Source organism: Empidonax traillii, unplaced genomic scaffold (assembly GCF_003031625.1).
Source record: "Empidonax traillii isolate 1590-97213 ecotype Southwest subspecies unplaced genomic scaffold, ASM303162v1 scaffold8:size5222938, whole genome shotgun sequence".
NCBI lineage: Eukaryota > Metazoa > Chordata > Aves > Passeriformes > Tyrannidae > Empidonax > Empidonax traillii.
Window position 1 is genome coordinate 4,090,144 of NW_020955201.1, and position 27,426 is coordinate 4,117,569.

Below are 27,426 nucleotides of genomic sequence, written 5' to 3' on the forward strand. Positions count from 1 at the left end.
AAAGGCAGAGATGATAGTGGCATCAGAAATAACAACTATTCTCACTAGCAACACATGTAGCACTTCCATGGAGCATCTAACTGAACAAGCAATCAATTCTGTTACTAGGCTTCCAGCCCTGCACCCAGTTCACTGGATCAAAGGTAACATTATTCGTCTCAGGTTTTTCTCATACTCTGGGTAGAAGCTCTGTGAATACAGTAAGTACACTATACTCAAGGGACTGTATTTCTATGTGGCTTACAGACCAAAAGCAAAGCAGGAAAGGATCATAATCTGAGTAGCCTTAAAATAATTATTATCAATTAAGATGCTTTTCAACAGTGAGGAGAGACCAGATTTTTTTTTCTCTAACATAAAAAGGTGGGAAACACCAATTACAAAAAATTTTTTACTGCTCTGATGACACAAGAATTTTCAAAAGAGACAGGAAACATGTACCATGTACCAAATGCAACGGTTCAAGTTAGAGGTCCAATTAGGCTGCAACACTGGAAATATCAGCTATGATCTGTGAAAGCATGAAGTCTGTGAGCAGCAAAATAATATCAGCTAATACACCAATCTGCAGACTGTTACACTCCCAGTCCCTTTCCTCATCCTCTTCTACTCTTGCTTTTTTTTTTCAACTTCATATTTCCTTTCTGACTGCATACACAACAGGATGTGAGATATGGCTGGTTTTAACTATTCACAAGATAAGTCATTGGTCAACATACACAGTACATACAAACACACACTAAGCTGTCCTCTGGCTCTCCAAACGAGTAGCTTACAACCCTTCAACTGCCTTTCCCTTACATGACATTAGTAGTTTGGGTCCTTTTTCTCTCTAGCTAACTCCTCATTTTTACAATGTCCTTGAAACCTCTACTTTTCCACCAAATTGGGTTGAAAGCAGCAAAATCTTGTGAAAATTATGGGGGGTGTTTGGAAAAAATACTAAGAAGCAGTAGAATTTCATAATTCTAGTCTATACGCATCTGTAACAAATGGCCCTGCCTGACTGCAGGTGCATGATTCACCTGCTGAAGGCAGACTATGCAAGTATGCAGTGATGAAAGAAATGCACAGACATATTCAACTACTTTTCAGCTAAGGTTTTGGAACACTAGACATTGAAAATATTTACAGTCCACATCTTTAAAGATTGCTTCAAAGAAGCATGTCTTTTGTAACGGTCACACATTCTCCCTGTAAACTAAGAGGGGTACATTTTCCTCCTGAAGTTCTGAACTTAAACCCATGACATTGTCAGACCTTAATATTTTTAATGTGACCCTAAAGAGCAAAAACAGGCTAGTATATTTTATAGTATCCAGAATTTCTCAGATAGAAAAATCTTTTTTCAGTTGGGAAAAAAAAGAACATTTCCTATCTTAAAAGAAAAACAAATAAGTTAATAATAAATAAGTTAAAAATCGCAAACCTCTCCCTAAATATTAATTGCATACAAGGTTATGTTACTTTATGTAACTAAAGTACAGGCCTTATTTATTTTACTAGCATCTCGGTATGTTATTTCTATTTTCAGATGTTTTAAAACTCTTCAGTAGTTTTTTATCATAGTAGAATCAATCCTGCATACTACTGCATTTTCTGATGACTATCACCTAATTAACATATTCTTCCTATTTAAGTTACTGAAATGGACATTGCTTGGCTCCCACAGTCCCATAAAACTATTAGTGTCAGGTTGCAACTGATTTCTTTGTTTGTAGCAAGAAAATTCAAGTGGACCCAAAAGTACTTCCTCTTACTGAATGTTTCAGATTATTGAAATGCCAGCTTTTGCTCTGTTGTATCTAGAGATGTTGTCTAAGATATTTTTATCAATGCTACTAGCCTTCCACTTGCATTAAGAGACTTTTCAATAAAACTTGTACCTTTATAGCTCTCCAGATCAAATCACAACCTAAACCAAGTTTGCAACTTCTATATACGTGATTATTAAAAATCTATTCTGCAGATGAGAATTCCTAAAGTCCACAGAAGTTTTAGCAGGTTTGTTGGTTATGAAGGGACCCAATTCTTGCAAGCAAAAAAATCCAAAACAACCACAAACAAAAAACATTGAGGACAGAAATTAAGACACATTTGTTGGTACATCTTTTAAGGTTGCAGATCCTCTACATTGAAAATACCTCTACAGTACAGGACCCTTAAAGACGCTTTTATCTTCCTCAAGTCCAGTTTCTCATAAAAATCCTCAAAGATACGCACATCTAATTTCTTCCATTATCTTCTGAAATATAGCAAAGGTCTGCCTTCCTTTACAAAGACTACTTTCCTGAATCCAGCCTTCTGTGTTGAGTTAGGTGTGGACACAGTCTTTGAGAAATTGTGCTAGCACTTCAGGCTATTTGTGCGTCTAATCACAAGTGTCAGTAGCACTAAAATATTCACAATATTTACCGAAAATATAAAGAAAATCATTTATAACAACATAAAATAAATATTTGCGTTGTTACACTTCCTTGTGGAAAAGAAGCTCAAAGACATCCTGCAGAGCTGTTCAAACGACATTATTAATGATTTTCAGTGTTTATTTCCATATATTTGTTGCTGTTTAATGTCTTAGAAAAGTATTTTTATAAGGGCTATAAACTACTATGTTATGAAACAAACCCATGGAAAAAATAAATGCCACACCCAGCACTGTTTCAAGTCTTTCTTTCAAAGCTGAGTTCATTATTCAAGCACATAAAAAGCTAGTAGCTTTAATCAAAGCAAGCTTCAATATTCCCTGCTCCTGTTTTGCCTCTTGAGCTCTGGGAAAGGACTAACTTGTTTCTAAAATTTTTTTAGGAGCAATACAGTTATTATTAACCCTCGTTTCCCCCTCTGCTTTATCTTATTCACCTGGTACACTTCTTCACTAGATAGAAAATGTAGTTTAACACAACACACTAACTGAACAGGAATATTATGGAGTGAGCACAACTGTGCATTAGCACTATCTGTACTGCCTTCCAGTTGTGGTGCAGCTCATTTTGACACTCTTGCATTTGCTTTGGAAAAAACACATAAGCAGTACCTTTCATGGATATTCAGGACTAAAATGCTTACATAAGCAATTACAAAAGACCTAAACACATGTCATAAATTTACATGAATCTTTGCACTAACCCTTCATCACTGCCAACAGACAGCCACATAAAATGTTATTCTAATCAAATAATCAGTAATTCAGTTGAGTTCAATGAATCAAAAATCAGTTGAATTAAAGCCTCAGTAAAATTTGATTTTTAGATGTTTACTAAATTGAAGTTTAATGTTTCATGATTCTGCTAACAGGCAGAGCTCCCAAAAGTGTGTGGGGACAGTATTGGGACTGGCACTGTTTAACATGTGTCAGTGACACAGTTAGTGGGAGCATCCTCAGCGAATTGCCAATGACACCAAGATGAGTGGTGAGGTTAACATGCTAGAGGGCAGGAATGCCAGCCAGAGGGACCTGGACAGGTTGGAGAGATGGGCCTGCGTGAACCTCATGAACTTCAACAAGGCCAAGTGCAATGTCCTGCGTCAGGGTAATCCAGAGCACAAATACAGGCTGGGCAGAGAATGGATTGTGAGCAGCCTTGGGGGAGAAATATTTTGGAGTGTTTGCGGACAAGAAGGTTAACACGACCAAATATTGTGCACTCACAAAAGGCCAACTGTATCCTGGGCTCCATCACAAAAACCAAGGCCAGCAGGTTGAAGGTAGAGTGGCAACAAGTTCTGACGAACAATACATGACCACGTGAGTGACAAAGGCATCTTCTAACTAACTAATGGTATCAAAGCTGCTATTAGACCTAACAACAGGAATATAGCATAGTCATAGAATGATCTGGGTTGGAAGGGACCTTTAGAGGTCATCTAGTCCAACCTGCTCAAAATGAGTAGAGACATGTTTGACAAGGTCAGGTTATTTTTAGCCCCATCCCACCTGATCGTGAATGCTTCCAGGGATGGGGTCCCTACCACCTCTCTGGGCAACCTGTTCCTCTATTTCACCACCCTCACTACCAAAAATGCCTTACTTTTATCTAGTCTGAATCTACCCTCTCTTAGTTTAAAAATATTATTCCTGGCCATATCACTACAGGTCCTACTTTGTTGTCCCCATCTTTCCTGTAAGGCCCCTTTAAGCACTGAAAGGCCGCAAAAAATCTCCCTGGAACCTTATCTTCTCCAGGCCAACCTCAACTCTCTGCCTGTCCTCACAAGAGAGGCACTCCTGCCTCTGATCATTTTTGTGGCCCTTCTCTGGACTTGCTCAAGCAGGTCCAAGTCTTTCCTGTGCTGGGGACCCCAGACCTGGATCTGTTACAAGTTATATTTATTTAAAAATGGTTATATGCAGCAGTGGGGGAAGATGTTTGAAAATTCTTTTAACTTTAGCACAGAAGTGTTTGCCAGGGTTACCATATAGTGCTTAGTACAAATAGTACAAATACCAGAGATTAATGTGGCTTTGTGTCAATTCCCTACATCTGTGACTTGTGCCAGTTAGCGCTTCTTTATTTACTCATATCAGCGATTAATATGTACTAGTAGATGTATAAGTTTGAGAAAAAAGATAGAATGCCAGAGCAAAGAATAATAAGAGAAGTGCATCATGACCTGACCACATATTTAAGATACCCTCAAGGAGAGAAGATACATTAGAAGATCTGGAACCATAGAAAGAAAATCTGGGGAATGGGATGTTCCCAAACAACCACCAAAGACCCTCAAAAGACCCCTACTGATATCGAAATAACTCCACAAAAATAATTAGCACACATGCATGTATTCAGGATGTGACAGAAATGTGATGAATATGTATTAGTTTCATTAATATAGCCTGGTCTGTTAGGTTGCTAGGTGTGTATTTTGGTGGAGTGATTTCACACACAACCAGCTGAATAAAGTCACGTTGGCTTTCTAACCTAACAAACTGGTTGGAGAGTTTATTTCCTGATTTTCAGTGATGGATGCAGTACTCCAAGTGGGCTCTCAAAAGGGAAGAGTTGAGGGGCAGAATCCCCTCCCTTGACCTGCTGCCCACACTGCTCTTGATGCAGAGCATGACACAATTGACTTTCTGGGCTTGAGTGCACATTGCTGGGGCATGTCCAGCCTCTCACCCACCAGCAGCCCCAAGTCCTTCTTGGCAGGGCTGCTCTTGATCTGCTCACTCCGCAGCCTGTATTGATACCGGAAGTTGCCTGACCCAGGTGGAGCACCTTGCACTTGGTCTTGTTAAGCCACATGAGGATCATATGGGACTGCTTCTTCAGCTTGTCCTGGTTCCTCTGCATTCTGGAGACAGTTCACAGTAAATTCTGATATGAAGCCTTACTGATCCTGCCAGCTCTCTTCCTGTTTTTCCATGTTTTATTTTTAGTGACCTTTTTTTCAGCTAAAATTAAAGATTTGCAACTCTATGTATGTGGTTTGGGTTTTGTTGTTCTGTTTTCATTTTTTGTTTTACACTGAATGGAAGTCAGAAAACAAATAAGAAATGTAACAAATATTGTGTTACTAAAACCAATAAATTCTAAACTGATTGAAAAAAAAGAATTAAAACAAATTCATAAGAAGTACACTATAAAGCTGACTAGATAAGTTATTTAGGTAGCAGTTCAAAAAGAGCCACTGTAAAGAAGTTCCTGAGCGAATTAAAAAATGCTCACAAAGCATTACTGCTTGAAAGAAATGTTATTTGTTCTAGAACAACTTAAAACTCTAGATACACCTGTGTATTATGATTCAAGGTGATGGTAATTAGCCACCAGAGGGAGCCCATATAGTCTGGTTCAAGGATGTCACTGTATAGATATTTCAGATAAGCAGTAAACTTTACTGTGAATGGTTTGTAGTCTACATAGTAAACCAGCCCATTCTCAGTGCTTCATTTCAGACTCATTCTTATTTTTACACATTTAAATAAAACCAAGTGAACTCTGCTATGAAGAACTATAACCATATCTAGAATATGCTGAAATACACTAAAATACTCTATATACATTATCTTTTTAGTTTATTTTGTTTGAAAATACCCACCATCTACCATAGAAGCCCACAAATAATATAGATGAGAGAAGGCCTATATAGTCCTGGGGAATTTTAAAATATTGCCTTCAAACAGATTTAGGATTGGAATTATAAGCAACAGTGACATCTATAAGACATTTTTGCTGCATTTGTTTTGTATGCCAAGTCAGTATCATTTTTTACACTGAATATTCAGATTTATCTGAGGAATCATCCCCTTCTCCAGCCTATTTAAAATATACATCTCACAGACTTACATTTGCCCCATGACTTAAAATATCTTTTTATCATGAAAAGTTCTCAAATAGAAAAAAGTGGGGTTTTAATAAAGAAAAAGCAGTCCTTAACACAGTGGATGTTTTTGTTTGATCCTTAGAAGGTCGAGTCTTCACTCTTCCTTCCAGGTCATTGTAACTGTCAAAGTTTTATGATTCTAAGTTAATAAAACAAATATAAAAGAAATAGTAACTATAATTAACATCACTACTGGTCTGTGTTTCTAGTCTCTGACTCTTCTTGTGAATTTGTCTTCTTTTGCTGCTGAATTTAACTGTGCTTTCCCTCTGCTCCATGGCTGCTTTACAAAATTGATATCAATACAATGATTTAATGCTGTAAAAGAAAATACAAGGTGCATATATTTATACACTAAATGTGTTATCCTTCCTTAGAATACTTTGCTTAACATTCTTAGAATACATTTGAAAAAGTTTTTACAGAGATTATAAGTAGGATTTGAAGAACAATGTAAAGCAGCAAATAAGTACAAAATGTATAACTTCTCCATAAAATTAAAAAGTGAAGTGTTACTTTTCTTACAATTACTATGTTGTCTAGCCACAAAAATAGCACGGATGACTTGAAGTGCACCCTGCTCTAGGATACATTAGTAAAGGTCTTTGTAACCCTGGCAGTCAGAATCCTGAATATTAGATGGAGATCCCTAGCCATGACATGTCAGCAACAGCTAATCAAAGAGGTCTGAACACTGAATTTTCATGTGTTTTTTCCTGATTTCAGAGCAACTGAACTTGAAACCCTGAATTTCATATATTTTCTTTCTTAATCTTTACTGAAAAATTGCAAAATACACAGGAAAAGTTCAGAAATCAGTCCACATACAATCTTACTGCAGCCTACTATGACTGTTAGTGGAACACAGAAGGAATATAAAACAGTATTAAGTTAAAAACACCTCACAGACACACTGCAAGATACCTAGCAATCATATTTAACAATTTAATATAATTTTTCATGATCTACTCTAGTATGTACATTCTTACTCTGAAAAAGAAAAAAATCTTTCTGCATCTACACGAGAAGACAGAGATGTTAGTAAGGACTCCCAGTGCTGAAGAAAACAGCTAAAAGGTACTTATTCCTGTATTCACACACCTAGGGACTGTTTCATGGCAAATATTAAAGTGAAACTAGATATGCAGTACTGTGAGCCCACCTTATGATGCCAGCCAAGGGAAGTCTTACACACCATACCCAACCAGCATTACCTTCAGAAAGTACTATTCAATTTGCTGCTTAGTAAAGAAACAATATGCATTATTGTGTATTATTGATATTTTATAAAAAATATATTCTACATCTATTTAAATGTTAATTTTGTAAGCTAACCAGACTGATACCACTGTTTCAACAGATCAGTAAGAAGCTGTATAGACATATCCTCTGAATATATTAATAAATTTCTAATAAATAAAGATTTGAAATATAATTTATGCAGAAACACTTAGCAGACAACATATAGTTTGTACAAGGAACTACAGTTGCTTGCCAAGAAACAGTATAGTTTATAGCATAAATCTACAAATTACCAAGTTTTATGAACAAAAATACCAATACCAATAATAAATTCTGTTATGAATATCTACAAATCATTTAATATCAAAGGTAATAAATACTAAGAACTCGAAATTGCAAATACATTAAAAATATTGTACATTAACAAACACGGATTTGACTTTTTATGGGGAGCAGAAATTTCCAGTTTTAAAACTAACTTTTCCTATTCTTTTAGTTTTAATCTCTTACCAGGTCTTTCCTTGCCAGTTCCTTTTGTCTCAGCAAATTTCTGTATTAAACTCTCAACTGTAGTATTTGTCATGTTATTGATAAACTCTTCATGTACCTTCAAAAATAAAAAAGAATGCAATTAAACTTTAAAAAGTACTTTTCTCTGTAGCTAAGGTTCAAAATACTTACCTCTAAAATATATTACAGGACTTAGAGAAATCAACAGATATTTTAACAAGGAAATCCCTACTTTGCTTTAGTATTAGCTAGTGTGGATACAATACACATAAAAAATGGAATGTCAGGTCTAGTTTTTACTTCTATTTCTTCCATCTAAAAACCTTGTGCATATATAATTTTCTGAATTTGTCAGCAACATGTCCCCCTACAATGTTTCTTAAGCCAACACCAGTTAAGGGTGTGAACTGTTACTACTGTACTATCACAACTCCCACCTGCTTGAGCAAAAGCATTACTGTTGTAATGTTTTTGGTCTGACAAAGAAACAATAACATGTTGTTGACAGGTTTTTCCAACAAGGCAGTAGGTGAACATACTGTGTGCCTTAGAAATACACAGCATGACCCTTGTGATGATCATTCACTAGCAGAAAATCTCAATACTGAAGAAAATAGGACTCTCAGTGTATGAAAATAAGAAGACACTTCAAAAAACACTAAAAAATAGGACTGCTTATAAAGATTATTAACTAAATCAACTTACATCCAAACAAAAGATACTATGAAAGCTTCTGTTACTAAAGATCTTCTGCTCATAAATTCCAAGCATATAAAAAAATTTGGAAACTTTTCAGAGTGATATGATTTCTAATTTTAATCAAAGAAGTAGTATTCTGATTATGTGTGAAATGAGTGCTAATTCAGTATCTACGGAGCAGAAATTGGAAATACACTAAAAATTCTTCAAATTGTCATAATATTTTGTTTTCTGTTAAGACAAAATTTATTCAGACTTATTTTGCAAATTTTGTGACACTGAACTTATAAATTCAACAAGCTATGGAAATTTGAGCTTATATTGAATTTCCATAATTTGAAAAGTGTAATTATCACAAATACAGTAAGAAATATTCCATTTAATACTTAAGAAAAATATATAGCATAGTCCAAACAAACAAAAAAAAGTATAAAAGTTACCTCTCCAATTTGTATATGAATTTCTTTTATAGTATTTGACAATGATTCTATAATCTCTTTCATACGAAGAAGGTGTGTTTCTTCAATGTCTTGAAATTTCTGTAAACCAAAATGAGCAATTAGTTACAATAAAAAATATTTTTAAAGACTAAATTTTATTTTAATAATTAAATACCCTACATGGAAAAAAACCAAAACAAACAACTTTTTTTCCCTTCCAGATCTTTACCATGGCAATTACAATATTTAAGAATATTGTAATTACTTGAGAATAATTACTTAAAAATACTTATATAAGGCATGGAATTCAGAGTTATGAAATAATGCACTTCAAAAAGCAATATATCCTTTTAGAACCATGACTGAGTTTTTTTTTACCTACTCTTTGAACTTTCATTTAATTTTTATTTTCAAAAAAATCTGACCCATTTCTACCAAAAGGAAATAGGTTCAGAGGGTTTTCAAATAACCCTTCTTTTCTTCATTACTGATGAGCCTTTTCTTTTTTTTCCATCTAAACTGAGAAATCTTAATTCTGGATATGTTTTACACTTTCTTTTTAGTAACCTCTCCTCCTCCTCAGAAATATACACGCTTTCTCATTTTCTAATTAAACATACACCCTTTCCTTCTTTAAATATGATTAATTTGTTTAAATTTTAAACTCACCAAATATAATTTTTGTAGTTTGCTCCATTTTAATCAGGCTTCCAGCTGACATCCATTTTAAAATCACTTCTAAAGATCTAAATGGCTCCTTCCTGGCCAAAAATCAGAACAAAAAACATCCTCATCCTCCCCAACAGTCAACCATAATTGTCTTGAAATCTTTGTTTACTTCTGCTCTTTCCTACTTCTCTGCCTATTTCTGTAACTGTCCTTTCAAGTGTGTCCAAACTTTAGAGCACCACTTAATCCTCTCTCCAATTTGCACAGGGTTCTCTAAAGATCATCTCTCCCCATTTCACACTTCCCAGTACTCTGATTCACAAATATAACTCTGTACAGACAAGACAAATATCTGTAACTTCCAAACCCTCAGTCTTCTACCATACTTACATACCTCTCTAGCCATCAATCAGGCAGACTAAAATTATTTTCTTTTTATCCAGCAGCCTTCCTCTTAATTATAGAGGATATGGTCATCCTCTGTAGCCTACCCCATGATGTTACTCTTGTACTGACTGTCCTATTATGTAAACTTCTGCTTTCAAAACTATCTCTGGTCTAACATCTGCTCTCAGTCACAGGGGTGTCAAGACATGTACACAATGTGTTCTTTAAACTCCTTAAAGAACATGAAAAGTGTTGTCCACACAGACATATAATTTTGTCTGTTAGCTGAAAACATCCCCCTCAATTGTTTTCTTATTTCTTTTTTATGATTTTATACTTCACATTTAAAGCCTCTGAAGTGTAGCCATCTTGAATAAAGCCAGGTACTAAAATACAATCACATCATTCTTATCACAGGTATAATCACTAGCCAAATTATTTACTTTCTCTTTTGAAAGATCAGTCAATTTTAAAAAGATGAAATGGATCTGTAATGTTACTAACACAACAAATACATGACACTGCAAAGTGCTTTAAGCTACAAGACAAATGAAAAATCACAGTCAGAATCCTTAGCTGTCAAACTCAGTATACACCATTTACTCAAGCATTACATCTGTTTTTATAAACATGTATGTTTTCCTGTAAATTTACAGTGTTTTTTAAAATGCATTCTTACTTTTTCTTGAAGTTTATTCATATGCAGGCTGCTCAACAGCAACATTATCTATACTAAACTCTATCCAGTTCTAAATAAGGTAGAGGACTTTTAAAGAATATAGCATTTTCAACTATTTGATCCTTTCCACTAATTGCCTGAGCTACATGATTTTAAAAAAGCCCTCCAGCAAAGTGGAAAATGTGTTTTCTTAGCAACTGCATAGCAAGTGCATAACACTACTATAGGTGTACTCAAAAACATCCCTCCACATGAGGAATTTCTGTCAAATCCAATTTCTAAACAACAAATTGTGTTTTCCTACTTCTTTAATCACAATAAACCCTTCCATATTTGTCACAGCAATAACTGTAACTTGGACATCAAGACTGGAAAGACCCTATATTTGAATTTCAAAATTCAACCACTCAAAATCATGTATTATGAGTCACTTCATTTTGCATTTAAGATAGCAAATGCCCAAAGAGGCAAAATATGTAAAATTTACACAATGTCAGCAAGTTTAACTAAAAAAAGTGGACAGCTACATTAGGACATTACTACATGATTACCTAGAAAAACATCACATCAATAAAAGATGTTTTTCCTTAGAAAAGTAGTACGTGAACATTATAAGATTGATTTAAGATAAGCCAATTGATTTTGCACTGGAAAAAATAAAAGGACATCCCTCATTAATTGTATTTTCAGAATTATTCTGTATATTTTCAAGTGAAATGTACTCTGAATTAAGATAATACAGGGTGTGCTTCATGTACAAGTGGGTTTCTATACATTCACAGGTGTTATTTTTCCTATTGCATAATTTTTGAAGTAGCTGTCCTGCACCCAAACTGGAGATGCAGTGACACCATTACAGTTAGAACAAATTCCAAAATTCCACACATACATCTTAAACTTGCAGAATGGCAATTTTCATTTCCAGTACGGAGAGATGTGGAAAGTTTAAAATTCCAATATAATATTAAGTGAAAATTTATTCTTTAAATAAAAGGATTGCTACAATTTAGGAACTAAGCACATTTAGACAAAAGTGGTTAAAAACGTAGCAAGGAGTGGCACATGCAATGATATCCTCTGGAATACAGACTGAGTCTTAAAAATCCCTAGAAGCCTTAACAGATGTAAGGGCTTTCCAAAATCTCAGGTAAATCCTGGGAAGACACTTTAACAAGCTGTAACTGAACTGTTTTGATAGAAAAGCCAAGATGTATCCCAATATTAAAACTCCTATGAACGATTTCTGGGTGCCCAGCAATTCAGAGGATTACCCAGAAAATCACAATATTGCATCTACAATACTTCGAGAAGTACCTTTTGCTTTCCTCCTAAAATTTCTTCAAAAACTCTTCCTTGGGCTAGTGTTCAACTGTGTCATTCAAGGACAGTGCTATCATTAACATACATAGTCAGTGTTGGCCTTTCAAACAAATCAATTTCCAAAATAACCAATTTTTCAAAAACTTTGATTTCAGGTGGCTTCAGAGATGAAACAGAATACATTAATCTATTCCAAAGGTAACTCAATATAACACTTACCTGTGCTGTTTCTGTCATTTTCACTTCAAAATCAGTTTTAAATGCAGCATACTTCTCCACATATAGTTTATAGGTATCTGTAGCTTTTTTTGATTTAACTGCTGCCTGTAGATCAGTACAAAAGATGTCAAATGTCACACATATGGTCTGAGCCAAGGTTTTTAAAGTCATTATTAAAAGACAGCCTAGGATGATCCCTAAAAATTATCCAGGGACATATCAAAACAGGGAAGTGTCATAAAAAAATGTTATCACCAAATAACTCGTATTCAAGCTATTAGAGATTTCTATTTAGAACTATACATAAACCATGTAAAAAAAAAATTAACAAAGCTGTTCTGTCATTTAAATCCCTTCCACTTATCAGCAGTGACAAATTTGTAATACACATATTTGGAAATCAAATTTTCATTGCTGATGATAATTCATTAACTCTGTCAAATATTTACAACAAATTTATATTTGTTACAGCAAAACAAGACAAAAAGCATGGTTGGAATATAGAATAAGCAGTTAAATGTGCAATTCTGAAAGAGTCAATGGTAAAAAAAACAAGATAGTGCAATTCTCTTAGAAATAAGGGAACAAATTCTAAAGTAAAGGATTTACATCAACGGATTAACAGGAGTTATCGATGGATTAACAGATACTAGAAAATGAAGCTAATGCAGAACACACTGATAATCAGATTTATGCAAGTTAGTGTTATTTATAATAGTCCTTGCAGGATTTATAATTGCTTTTTCATTATTTGTTGCTAATGAAACAAAATCATCTTTCTGGGAGTTAAATAAAAGACATTACAAAACACAGGAGAATCTCAGTATTACATGGAGAACAAAACTGAATGAAGTGACGGATTGCGGTAGAGAAAAAGTTATTTTCAAAGTCTACAACATGATGCATGAGATTAAGTTTTTCAAGCATTTGATATTTTATTTAATAATGGTTAAATACCAATGAAAATAAAAATGTTTTGAACATCATTTTTTCCCTAAGCTGCTTTGTTCAATATGCTTACTTTATCTCACTGAAATTTCCCATCAGTTGTAACTCAAAAGTATTCCTGAATTGTTAATGACATCAATAAAGACAGTTGTACTTTCACTAATTGTTCCAGTTCTGAGTAGCCCTCTTTCCCTTTCAAATTAATTTCTTCTGTCTCACAGTAAAAGCAGGAACTATTTTTTACTAGCAACGAGTTGGAAAGCTGATCATTACCTATAATGTTCAAATGAATTAATAGAAAGATGCCTTCTGGCAATACAGAGATTGATTCTGTAGTTTCCAAGAGAAAAACAAGAGAAAATCATGAGTAATGATACAGCCTTAGCACTTGTTCACCTTCAGAAACATAATCAGAACTTTAAAGAATAGGAACTAAAGCCACAGTTTCACTCTTCCAGTTACAAAGAAAGCTTAAACAGATCTTAAGTCACATAGTCATCTACAATCAGCATAACAGATGAAAATACTTCAAGAAAGAAGAATATGGATCATTCAGGCATTAAAATGGAGCATGACAAGTTGTATCAAACCCATCATTAATTATCCTAAATTCTACTTCATGATTCTCACTCGTACATTCACACAGGGGAATCATGAAGAAGCACACAGTCTTGTTTCCCAAATGTCATTTACTGTGATAAAAGTACAAGGTGCTCTATGAAATCTTGTTTCTAAAATTGATTAAGACTGCTTTGCAGTAAGATCATTCCAAATTTAACCATTGAAAAGGAAGGAAATACCAAGTTGAAAGACTTCATAAAAAGGGTTTTCTGGTAAAGCGTTAGGTAATTGAACTCCATGTGCAAGGGATTTTGACAAAACAAAAACATTCTCCATCTCCTATCATGTTTAACAATGAGCAGAATCCAAGTATTTATGCTGAAAAGCATCTAAGAAACTAACTACTCAGCAGGAGAGACAAAATGACACATGAACACTTATCAGCTACTAATGTCTCCTGAAAACAGGATGTGACTGTTCTCAGGTGCAGCAATTGCTAGAACTGTGTTTAGCAAATTCACAGTAAGCGAAAGAACAAGGATCAGTAAGAATTTTTTGTTAAGTCACTATAAATAGAGAAGTTCACATGTCAGAGAACAACAGGAAATTATTACACAACTTAGTATTAACTGTCAGCTGCAGATACCTCCTCAGATTCTTCAATAAAATATCTCTCCAAACATTTGGCTTTTTATAGTGGTAGAGATCCCTTGTTTTCTTATAAAGCAGTTATTCTGTGGTTTTTGATAGAAAATAGTTTTCATGTTGCACTGAAAGCAATAAACATATTGTTTACCAACTGAATACAATCTTCGGTCACCCTGCTTACGAAATTACAAGTGTAAATCTGGAAAGATGCATGAGTGAAGAGATGTGACAGTACTGGTTACCTGTTCCCACTGAAATATTTTTTTAAGTACTTGAAGAGCATTTAACTATGACCTAATTGTATCTAAGGACAGTGCATAAACCAGTTAAAAATTACCTTCCTCCTATAGTGCTTCCTCTTTCTCTCTGCTCATGCAGACATCTGTCAGGCTGAACATTTTTTTGTTTCCAAATGAAAAAGGCCAAGCTACATCTTAAAAACAAGCTTTCCATCAAGTCAGCTTTCTCTACTGAAAAGCTTCAATGTATTTACAAGAATTCAGAAAAACTGTACTTTGAATATACTGGCAGAAAAACATCTGCCAACACACATATTTCTGATTCATGTCTAGAATCCAACATCAACTGTTGTTTGAGACAAAAGCTAGGAGAAAAAAAAATCTAGATTTATACCAATCTGAAACAACTGGAATATGTTGAACAGAATCACTTTTGTCATCAGTGAAAAGGCAAAAACCAATTCTATCAAGATAGCAGTATAAGAAACACAAAGATCATTCTAACAAGCACAGAATCCTACACAGATCAGTCAACTGAAATGGAAATCAGCAGAGAAATCAAGATCTAATACAACAAGTTCTAGTTAAGAGACAAGGAAATGTGACCTCTTTCCTCTACTAGTTAGATTCCTGAAAACAGGAAAAAGTTACAGTGATGCCTGCAGGTCAAGGAAGGTGATCCTTCCCCTCCACTCAGCACTGGTAAGACCACACCTAGAGTGGAGTCTAGTTCTGGGTAGTCCATTGCAAGAGAGCCATGGACGTTCTGAAAAGAGTCCCTTAAGGGGCCATGAAAATGATCAAGGGACTGAAGCACCTCTTCCAGGAGAAAAAATTGAGAGCACTGAAACTGTTCAGCCTGGAGAAGGGAAGCCTTAGGGAGAATCTTATCAATAGATATAAATACATGAAGGGACGGTAACACAGAGGACAAAGTCAGGCTCTTCCCAGTGTTGCACAGTGACAGAACCAGAGGCAATGGGCATTAACAGAAAACATAAGAAATTCCCTCTGAACCTCAGGAAACACCTTTTTCCTGTGAAGGTGACTGAGCCCTGGCAGAGGCTGCCCAGAGAGACTGCAGAATTTCCATCCTTGCAGATGTTAAAAAGCCATGTAGACGTGGTCCTGGCTAACTGGCTTAAGTTGACAAGATGACTTCCAGAGGTCTCGCCATTCTCAGACATTTTGTACTTCTCTGAATGGATCAAACTCCTCCATAACCCAAGGGCAGTACTAAATACAACATTAAGATACTCATCCCTTGAATTTCTGGTCCATGAAATTGGAACTTTTTAAATTAGCACTGAAAGTATTGATAACATGTTTTTCTTCTTAATGGAACAGACTTCTAATACTTGTGTAATTAGTTACCTTATCCCATATAAGGGTCAACACAATTACTCCTTAGTTCAGTAACAACAGCATTGACTATTTGTGTATTTACATGAGGAAATACATTCAAAAACATAATAGATGCTGAAAAAATTATGCACAATTTCTGTAAAAGCCACTCAACAATATTACCATATAATACGGGTATTTACAAAATAAAGAATTAGAACTGTAGTGCAGTTAGAACAGAGAAGGAAGTAAGAGTAAACAAAACATCACTGGGTATTCAAAATATCATGTACATTATAAAAGTCACAACTACTATTTTTAATTACACTTAACCCTTTCAAAGCATTTTATTCATACAAGGTGAACGCATGACTGATTAATAATACAGTTGAAGTAAGACAGAGCTACCTTATCAATTTCTCTCTGTGTTGCTCCTTCCTTTTTCAAGCGCTCCTGTTCCACACACTTTGTATTGTAGTTTTCCTTTGATTTCTGCAAGGCCTGAGTGATACTTTGAATATTTTGCACTGCTTCCAAAGTTCCTGAAACATCCTCTTTAGTCTGCCAAATATCACACAGTTGTCAAAAGCAAATAATTTTAATTTTAATGTTGACAAATCATTGGACATGCATAAGGCAAAATTAATAACCTTTTTATAAGCTTTGATTTGTTCATCTCCATACTTGTGAACTTCTTTTATTAGTTCTTGTAATCTCCGCACAAGATCCAAATGACAGCTTGCTAGTTTTTCTGTTGAGGTTTTGAAAACATCCCAAACTGGTGCAAATGTCCTAGATTGAGGAAAATAATACTTAATTTTCATCTGGATTTTTTTCTTTTAGTAGGCTTTTCTTTTTTAATAGTGCTAAAGGGTAATCAAGAAATTTACAGTTCACTTCTGTTCCTAAAATTGAAACAAACAAACCCTCCAACAACTGCTATAAATTCATATTATGTTCCAAATGTAATTGGCATCCTATCTACTAATTTTTCTATGTTTTGTGTTTTACCTGTATTGACTCTAATTAGTAAAATAAAGCAAATTTCATTTAATCCTCTCTATTATCAGGACACAATAATGCCAACCGGTAAGATTGTGCAAGAGCAGCTTAAAATAATCTAACATGTAGTAAGTATTTTTATGTATATACTTGGACAGTGAGAACAAATCAGAAATTTCTTGGTTAGTTAAATTTGCAGTTGTCTTACACCACTGCAAGCACAAGATGCAGACAAAAAATACTGCCTAAGATGGATTTACTGATCAACAGAGATGAACTGTATGGCACAGGAAGATGGGATCAATTCTCAGATTCAGATTTCTGTGCTGAATAGACTTCTCTACCCATTGTAAAGATAAATTTCTACCTCAATTTCCTGGTTAATGCTGCTAAAAAAATCAATACTAATCATACCCTTTAAAGCACTGATCAAAGGTTCTGCATCTGCTTTTTAAAGAGCAGAAACAACTGTTTCCACTGAAAGCTCCCCACATTTCTAGATGAGATTATTACAAATTAAAAAAAAAAAAATCTTAGCTTCATCAAAGAAGTCTGAGTTCTCATTGGTCTAATCTTTCTGATGAAAAAGCACCCATTAATCATCCCAGTTTTTTTATACCCTGTGTATAAAACTTGCATTAAACTATGGAATGAATCTATGGATAAGTCTCATTCTAAACATCTCTGAGGACAGATAGCACTCCAAAACCAGAAAAAACAGAAATAAATAAATTAACAACCACGTTTACGGACCATAAATTCTCTCTTCAAAATAATTTCCATAGGCTTGAGAACACATAATAGAACTCATACGTCTGAAAAGAACTCTGCCTTAAGCACAGGGGAACAAACAGTTTATCCATGTTTGGGCTTTGGTCTTTTCATTCACTGTTTTAAAAAAACGTGTTTAGTTTTTATCATAGCTGCAGTACATTTTGCACGGTTACTGAGGAAGTAACAATCATTTTTAAAGGTGGCGAAGTTATGCTAACCTTCACATCAGCAATAAAATATTCAGAATCAAACTTGATTCTTAACAGATATGCAGTTATTTATTTCTCTCTTATGTACAGTTACTTACCCAAGTTGTGTGTAATTGCTTGCTGATTTGGCTAGTTTTGTCATTGACCGTGAATATGTCTCCTCTATTGTAGCCCTGACAAAAAAGATCATCAAAAGCATAACTGAAATTTTGAAGACACTTGAAGAGAATTGAATATGCATTCTAAAGGTGCAAGATATAGGACTTTTTACTTTTGCTGAAAGTTACTCAATTTTAATGACCCCTTAAAACCTTTATGAAAAATTATATTAGTGTATTTAAATAAATAATCTAAGAACCCTGTGACAGAACATTACAGGGAATGGAATAAGTAAAACATAGGAACTGAAGACTTGGAAAAGACAATTCCTTCCTTCCTGTTTGCTGTTCTCAATTGCCTTTAATACTTTTTTAGTAACAGACAGAATGAAGTGTTGTAACAATCACCTGTCTAGCACTGTCTAAGCAGAAGAGACTTACACAGCAACAAAATAAAATATATTTGTAATGAAAACATCACAATAAACAAACTGAATGCTTACTAAGCAATCACATTAAACAAAAAGAGGTCTTGTCTAGTCTTGTTGTAGGAGGGGTTGTTTTTTCTTTTGTTTAAACTATTTGCATAGTGATATCTGAGTTTGGAAACCAAATAACATGCAATAATAAGTATTGTGTTCTACTTTTAATACTCATTTTTAAAGAAGATTGTCTCAATACATTCAGATTTATTCTGGAAAATTTCTTCCCTACACAAAGTTTTATTATATTTTCTTTCATTTGAACACACAATTTCACTCATCTTGCAGAGATGCCAAAACCATGGGTCAGTACAGATTTTCTCCTTAGAGCCTCTGCTGGGGCAACTGACATGGAATAACCTACTGCAACAGTGATGCTGTGCAAATCCTTCCTCACCCTCCTATTATTAAAGACACACAGTATTTTAATTTTCCACCCTAAACCAATAGTCATTATGTAATACCAATTTAGATTTAGAAGCATCCTGGATTTCAATAAATACTGTAATTGCCTTTTCTTGAAAAGCTTGAAGCAATTTCTTTCCTGCTGCATAATACCTTTACATAGGGAGAAAAGAGAATAAGAAAGGGAGATGAAGAATTCACCTCTCTCTCAAGTTATAGCATGACTATAACCTGAGGTTTTTATCTCTCTTGTACAGCAACACTTTCCAAGCAACACTTGCAAAAATATGTAGCAAACTAGCAGTAGTCACCTGAGGCATGTACTACAACCTTACAAAATAACTATCCTATCAGTTGAAAATCAATTTGGAAAAGGCGATTAAATTGTAATATGGAATTAATAAATTACATCTTAAATACTACCTACTATGAAGTTATTCACCACAAAAAAAAAAAAAAAAAAAAAAAAAAAAAAAAAAAAAAAAAAAAAAAAAAAAAAAAAAAAGGTCAATTAACTTTATCCTGCTTCCATATATGAACATACCTTTGATGATAAGAAAAAGTTTAAATTTCCAAGGTTTGGAATTCTTGATCACTGTACAGCAGCAAGAACATACACATCAAGCAGAGGCAATGTGTTTTTTTTTTTAAATTACCGCAATGAACAATATATTTTGATTATTCATAAATAACTTCTATCAAAGTTTTCTAGATTTTCTATCTTAGTGTCCTATTTATCCTCCTTGTTTTTTAAATACAAGAATTCTGACCAAAATCCACATCTATTCCTTGGACCAATTTACAGCATACTTACCTGACCAATCTTCACAAATCTAGAGTTCTGCCATTTACTGCACAACATCAAAATTCATCAGTTATAAACACCAAGAACTAGAAGATGCTGTTATGGACCAGCTGGGAACATACACCTACATTTGTCCTACTAACTGACTTTCCAGAGCACTCTGATGTACAAGCAACACACTGTGAACTCCTTAAATTAAAAAAATTAAATTAATTTTCATCCATTTGAACACCTGTCTTTGCTTGAGACTTGCTAAACACTTAAAAGTTAAATGGGAATAAAAAGTTAAATGGAAAATTGATGCAACATCAATTTCATCTGATCTAGAAGATTTAAAAAGACTCCTGGAGAAAAGCAAACAGATTCCTGTTCCTATTTGACTCCTAGATAAGCAGAGTGGTTTCTTACATATAAACAGTTAAGGTACTAAATACACACAAAACCAAGATAGCTCACCTACAAAATCTTCACAGTATTTAGAGGAAAAACACCTATGTGGGTAGCCCAACCTTCTTATTTTCATTTCTTTAAAACCCAAAAATTTCTACATGTTTTATCAAGAAAGCATAGCCTTTATTCAACGTCAGGTTGGATGGGACATGAACAACCTGGTCTAGTGGAAAGTGCCCCTGCCCACGGCAGGGGGAGTGGAATTACATGATCTTTAAAGTCCCTTCAAACTATTCTATGATTTTAACAAAAGGTGTCTCTCTTGTCCCACCCAAGATTTACCAATACTGAGCAAACTGACTGCCAGAAAACCCTTTCAGATGATACACTCCTGCACCACAGATCCTACTGCTTTTCAGTTCTTTTAGTACTTGACCAATAACAAATACTCAAGAGCAAAACTGAAAAAGTGAAAATTGAATTGGTACTGGCGCACTGAATACAGACAAAGAGGAAAACCTCTGCTCCTTCTAGGGATATCCACTACGAATAGTAGATACAGTATAAAAATATTATTACAAATGAATAAATTTCAAACACTTTTGTTTTTCTTTGAGAGAACAACTTAGCAATCTCAGAATGGTCTTACAGAAATTTTGGGAGAAAATTCTTAAAAAAGAAATCCTTATGCTAACTATAATTATAAAAAGTTAACCAATATCATATACATTTTTTCATTATTAATTCTGAAGAAAAGGAAACAGTATGCTTCCCAAATTAGGCTACACACAGTTAAGCAGTAGTTTAGTTAATTTTTCTGAACAGTACAAGTCACAGAGATGGGTTTCATACAGAAGTGTCTTTTGTGCCCTAAGCAGCCTGTACATCCAACCACACTATTGAGAACATATAACTACTCTAACTTATTAAAGGTATTACCAACAACTTGGATCTGTCTCTGCCTATCCAATAGTTTTCAGTTTTCACTCTCTTAAATCTCCACTTCTACAAAAAAAATAAAAAAAGTTGATGTGTCAAAAGGCATGGAAGGACAGATGTGAAGTTCAAATTTATGTAAGATTAGCTTTCATAGCTAAGGGTTCAGAAAATCAGGTACACAAAAGTCAGAGCACAAAAAAAACCAGGGCATAAAATCGCAGTGATTCCTAAAAAATGCTGGCCATCCACTTAACATACTTTAGCAGAAAACAGTACTATAAAACTTGTTATCTGCGAAAAAAGGAAGGGAGCAGATAATTGTGTGCAACATCTCTTAATTTCTCTGCAATAAACAAATATGCAAAATAGATCACAGACAAGACAACTGGACCATTGTAAAATACTGCTGAAATACTGTGCAATCCGATTTTTTTTGAGACCAAGAATTTGACCCATGTGAAAAAATGTGTTCTACTGAACCATTTCAATCTCCCACGACGCTGACTGACATCCCACAGTAACTTCATGGCATCAGCAAAGTGCTTCAATGCCTAGATTTATCTCCTAAAAGGTTTTAGTAAAGTGAGGACACCAAATATTTGGCATGTCTCCATTTCTTAGAAACTAAACTGTATGCCACAAACTACTGGTAGCTTAGGCTGTGACTGATCAGTGATTCACCCCCTCACTTGAAAAGAAGTATCTATTTGTTACTCAACTGGTTTTTTTAATTGCAGTCTGGCACACTCAGATGAGGCAGTATAAGAAGGGTGAAGAATACTCCATGGAGGTTTAATATCCTGATGGGAGAAGGTCACTGCAAAGGACTAAACTAAAACTCTGGTTGGCATCACTGACACGTGTTTTCCAATCCCAGGGCAAGTTGCTCTTATGGAACTATACTGCAGCTTTATCAAATAAATTCCAGGGTAGCACTAAAATTCTAGCGAATCTCAGCGACTTAATGCAAACTGAATTTTTTTCACAAGTCTTACCAAAAATGCTGTAAGATAGCTGCCTATCCTTTTAGCACATCCTGATCCATGCACAGAAAAAAACATTTCTTGACTTCTCACTGAAGGATAATGTATTCAGTGTGGATCCTCATGTATTCCTACATGGTCATTAATCTTCATAAGTTATTTAAATGTTATTTAAACATGTTTGAATGGGGAAAAAACCCTGTCCTAATTAGCAGAAACTTGTGCTGAAACATTTTAATATGTGCAAGTTCGTGAAGCATTAAGCATTTCATACTACTTGAGAACAACGTGATATCCCTCTCCTGAATCCAACAGAGAATTTCTCTGGTATCCTCTGTTGCTTCAACATGTATTCTCTGAAATCAAGGATTCTTAAAACACATGATTACTTGGGTTGTGCCCTCCTTCCAACAGGAGACTGCCCATCTCACAGGGACTCTGGAACTCATCCTTTTCTACTTAGTGGAAAGGTTTTTGTCATTTTCTCCAATTCACTTTGAAACTACACAAATGTCAGATTTGCAGTGGTTATATTTTGCAGGAATTTAAAAGACTATTTTTTTAATTGAGAACTACTTGAGGCCAAAACTTAAATTTTGATCAAGAATTACAGAAAACAAAAGCTGTTTTTTGGGACATCTCCAATTGAAAGAAGCTGTCACTGAAACAGGTCCTCAGTCAGCCCCTTGCAAGTATTTTCCACATGTTATCTAGTGTCAGTAACTGAATGAAGACAAAATCCTGAAGCAAACATACAATCAGTTTTGTTCAGCAGGGAAATTCTTATGTTCAGTATAGCAGCAGCACTCTTCTTTCATGAAGAACTAAAAACAGGACTAGGTCATCTGTTTTGGAACTTGACACATTTTCAGATTTCAGTCTTGTTTCTTCCCTTTCAGAGAAGAACCGCTGTTATTTTCTGCATGCTCTTTTCTTGTCCCTATGTATCACTCTCTTTCCTTTAACAAACCTTTTTGTCTTATTGTCTCAATATCTGAAAGTATAATTGTTTAAAGATTATACTAGCAGTTGCTAACAGTCTAATTCTACATCTATAGTCAAAATCTTCATAAACCTGACAACTTTTGCAACTTTAAATTATCTTTTTTCTTCAAAACAGGATGAAGAATTTGAAATAATTTAAATAAACTGCTGGACAACGATTTTTACTCTAGTTTCTTAAGTGAAACTTGAAAAATTAGAAGCTTGTTATGAACTGGTGTTTAAGCATACCTATTCAGTTTTAAGTGAATGGATATGAGTTATATTAGAATTATATATATATATATATATATATATAGGATATGAGTTATATTAGAATTATCATTAATTTTTACATATTTTGCATGTTGCTGTTAAAACACAATGATAATCAACAGAAACCACAAACACTATATTAAAGAGCTGGGATTACCAAGGATGAATACTTACCTTTCTCTTATAAAGTCTGCTAAGTCTTTTGTGGACAAATGTCCATGTTTCATGTTATGATAGAGCACATCAAAGCCATTGTTCCTTTCTCCCTAAAGATAAACAGAAAGCAGAACTATGAAACACAACATGCTTAAACCTACACATTTTAATAACTGCTCAAGTTTCATGAAGTGAAATATTTTTAATGCTTTTTAAGCAACTGCTGTTAGCTCTTACTAATCTCATAAATGTAAGCCTAACTAAAATCACCTCGGCAGCTACTACTACCCTTCTATCACATATTTCTAGGCTCTATTCAAAGCCATTTCTTTTGTAGATTTCTAGCAATCTTGTATTCTTTCACTTCCCATCTGCACTGTACTCTCTCTTCATTCTTTTATATCTTTCATTATTTTCCATGAACTAAAATTCACACTTTGAAATCACTAGATATCCTGCTTCCCCAATCCACCACACTTCATATATCTCCTTCTGCTTTTTGTAAAACTGTTTAAAAAAAACCTCACTAATCTCTTCCTTCTAACAAGTAGCTTTCCTTTCTCTGTTCTTAAGTTTTAAAATATTTTTCATTGAGTAAGGTGTACCTCCATAATAGAAGTGAGATGCCCTAAACACTGATTAATAAACTCAGCCAGATTATGACCTCTGGCACTATGGTGGATTTCCACCTGATAGGAGAATGCAAAAACAGAAATGAGAGTAAGGCAACGCAAGACACAGCATAATAGCACTGCTATCGTAAAAGTATTCCTGTCAAACTATCCATTCCCCTCCTCTATCCCACAAGGTTCAGATCCATAATGCTGCTCCTACAAAAGATACAGAAGCATGCCATGATGAAAACTGCATGCATGCTCCGAGTGGAAGGCAAAGAAGACTAGGACGGGATAGGATGGAATGGAATAGATGATTTCAGCTGGAAGAGATCTACAGCCATCATCTCACCCAACTGGCTGACCACCTCAGAGCTGACCCAAAGTTAAATTATGTTGTTATGGGCATTGTCCAAATGCCCCTTTAAAGATTGACAGGCTCAAGGCATTGACCACCCTCTCTAGCAACCCTGTTCCAGTGTTTGATTACCCTCTAAGAGTAAAGAAATGCTTCCTAATGTCCAGTCTGAATCTTCCCTGGAACAGTTTTCAACCATTCCTATGCATCCTATCACTGGATCCCAGGAAGGAGAGATGATCATGTCTCTGCACTTCTCTGCTCAGGAAGCTGTAGAGAGCAATGAGGTCACCCCTCAGCCTCCCTTTTTTCCAACTACACAAGTCCAAAGTCCATAGTAGCTAATCACAGGACATGCCTTCCAGCTCTCTTACCAGCTTTCTTGCTCTCCTCTGGATGCATTTAAGTACTTTCACATCCTTAAAATCCCGGACTTTTCACAAAGACAGCTCTATATTGTTAGTGAGAGGAGCCTGAGAATTTGGTCATACACCCTTCCCAACATTTCTGTCTGTTCAGTTCTGCAAAAATTTGTTTGTCAGCCATAAGGAAACCTGATAAGGGAAATCATACAGCTGAAAAACAAAGCTGGCAAATAAAAACAAGGAGCACTGATCCGGATCACTACAAGGACACAAGCAAGCTGCATTGCTCAGCCAAAGAGGCGTGAGCAAAGAGAAGGCATGCAGGAATGTGCCATTTGAAATAAGTAGAAGCAGTCATGGGTGGGTAGAAGAACACAGCAGCCATGGTATTAAGTCCACTTCTGTGAAGTTGCAAATTGCCTTAAAGGACACACACACAGACACATAAATTGAAAAATAACAGAAAATTGAAGGCAATTTGATTCAGATTACTAGCCAGGATTATTTGCTTTACTTCTTCCAAGCACTGGGGAAAGCTAAACCAAACAAAGAGGAAAATAAAACACCTATAAAAATCACAGTTCCTAAGATTGAAGTAAGTTGTAACCTGAAAAAGTGCATCAAAATTCAGACGACTTTGGCCTGAGTGTACTTACAGTTTGTAAAAAGTACAAGCAGCAGAAAACTGAACACAATAAACACAGCAAACTCCAAAAGGACTACCTACAGAGCCAGGCTTTTGCAAGATTGAAAAATAAAAGTATAAGAACACCAATTAGTAGAAAATGTAATTTCTTTTTAAATATCGTTTTACTTTTTGCAGTATCAGTCTCAATAGTTTCACTGCCCTTTCACTCCTATCTAAACACTTTTTCTTGTAGTTTGAAGCCCCCAATAATTTTGAATACTGGTGAACTAACTTATTAACTTTGTGCAGTTAATCAATATAAACCCCGAATGCCACTGCATTATAATTAAGACTTCACCAATGTTTTCAATTAGAATACAGAATATAATTCTTATTAAACTGCTCCAAGGTTGTTACTGCACTGAAATTTAGAGATAAGCATTTACAAGTAATTATTAGGCATTTCTTCCAGAAAAAAACTAATAAAATTCTCCTTTATGAAAAGTTCTTTGCTGTAAGGTGTTTATTCTTTCTAAACCAATGTGCTCAAAATGCACTGAACACGGGCTGCTTCTCAACTTTTTGTAATGGGGCCTTTTCTACATTGGAGCTTCATAAATTTCCTGTCACTTTTGAAATGCAGGAAGGGTAGTGTAGCCGTGACCCAGTCTCTGGCTGCAGCCCTTGTGATAAACTGTCAGAAATGTAACTGTGCAAATCTTTACAGAATGGAATGAACTAAAACAACGAATTGCCATCATCATCTTGTTCCCAAAGTGTAACTGAAGGTTACTGCAAAGGAAGTAATTTTTCCACTTCAATTAGTTCTTTTAATCAGTCCTGCTCTTGTTCCTGATTTCATATAAAATAGTAGAAAGCATGACAGAGAATCAGAACAGATACTATCCTTAATTAAAGTAAGTCCCCTGAAAGCCACATCCCTTATACATTATCAATACTTATCAGAGGTTAAAAGTCTATGTGCAAAATACATTAAAGTTTCAACAAAACAACAAGCTGAAAGCAGGCACCCAGATTTGAGGGTCCATGGGGTTTAAGCATGGCACAGTTAAAGACATGGTTTCACTTGTAAATATAATGTGAAGTACAACCTCTCTTACCAATATCAGGCTCTACCTAAAAGCATAAACATCTAGACTTCAAAACTCTTTACATGATCAATAGTTCTGATGACTAATTTGATGATAATTTACTCAGGTTTGGAGACGTATACCTAAGCCAAATCAAGTACAGCATCTCAGTGCAGAGAGCAGTTTTTCTGCTTTAGGAAAAGCTATACAACCTATCCACGATTTCTCCACTCAGTAGTTATGTTTGTAAAGAGCAGCAATTAGAGTTATTTGGTATTTAACATTTATATTGTATACGTGATGACTAAGAGGAAAAGTTGTTCAATTTACAAAAGTCAAGTATGTATCATCTTGCATACACACAGGCCATAAACACTGTTTGTGTTTTGGTTGTTTTTCCTCAACACTTCCCCTCCCCACATGTACTGCATAGAATTCTGTATATGGCAATTGTGTGTCTAGACACTTTTTCTTCATTGGATGTTTTTACCTGCTCCTTCCTAGTGGCAACAGTACAGCTGTGATCACTAAAAGGTCAGTACTGGACTCCTTAAAAATAAATTAATGCAGCACATAGTAGAAGGACCTGATGAAGCCTTCCACTCCCATTCAGAAGCAATTACCATCCACTGCTATAACAG

At 34.9% G+C, this 27,426-nt stretch overlaps 1 protein-coding gene across 10 annotated transcripts in view; it reads right to left on the reverse strand.

The window, feature by feature from the left end:
* Nucleotides 1–27,426, reverse strand: part of FCHO2 (FCH domain only 2) — a 78,234-nt gene that overhangs the window by 45,384 nt on the left and 5,424 nt on the right. For all 10 annotated transcript variants that reach the window (XR_003571187.1, XR_003571188.1, XR_003571186.1 and 7 more), the window contains exons 2-8: nt 23,748–23,839; nt 18,313–18,387; nt 16,880–17,021; nt 16,638–16,790; nt 12,490–12,594; nt 9,216–9,314; nt 8,077–8,173 (exon numbers count right to left, since the gene is read on the reverse strand). Coding sequence is in view for 7 of the 10 variants with exons in the window: in XM_027883419.1 (XP_027739220.1) it covers nt 8,077–8,173; nt 9,216–9,314; nt 12,490–12,594; nt 16,638–16,790; nt 16,880–17,021; nt 18,313–18,387; nt 23,748–23,839 (763 nt within the window). In the remaining 3 variants the exon portion in view is untranslated. The remainder of the gene's footprint in view (nt 1–8,076; nt 8,174–9,215; nt 9,315–12,489; nt 12,595–16,637; nt 16,791–16,879; nt 17,022–18,312; nt 18,388–23,747; nt 23,840–27,426) is intronic.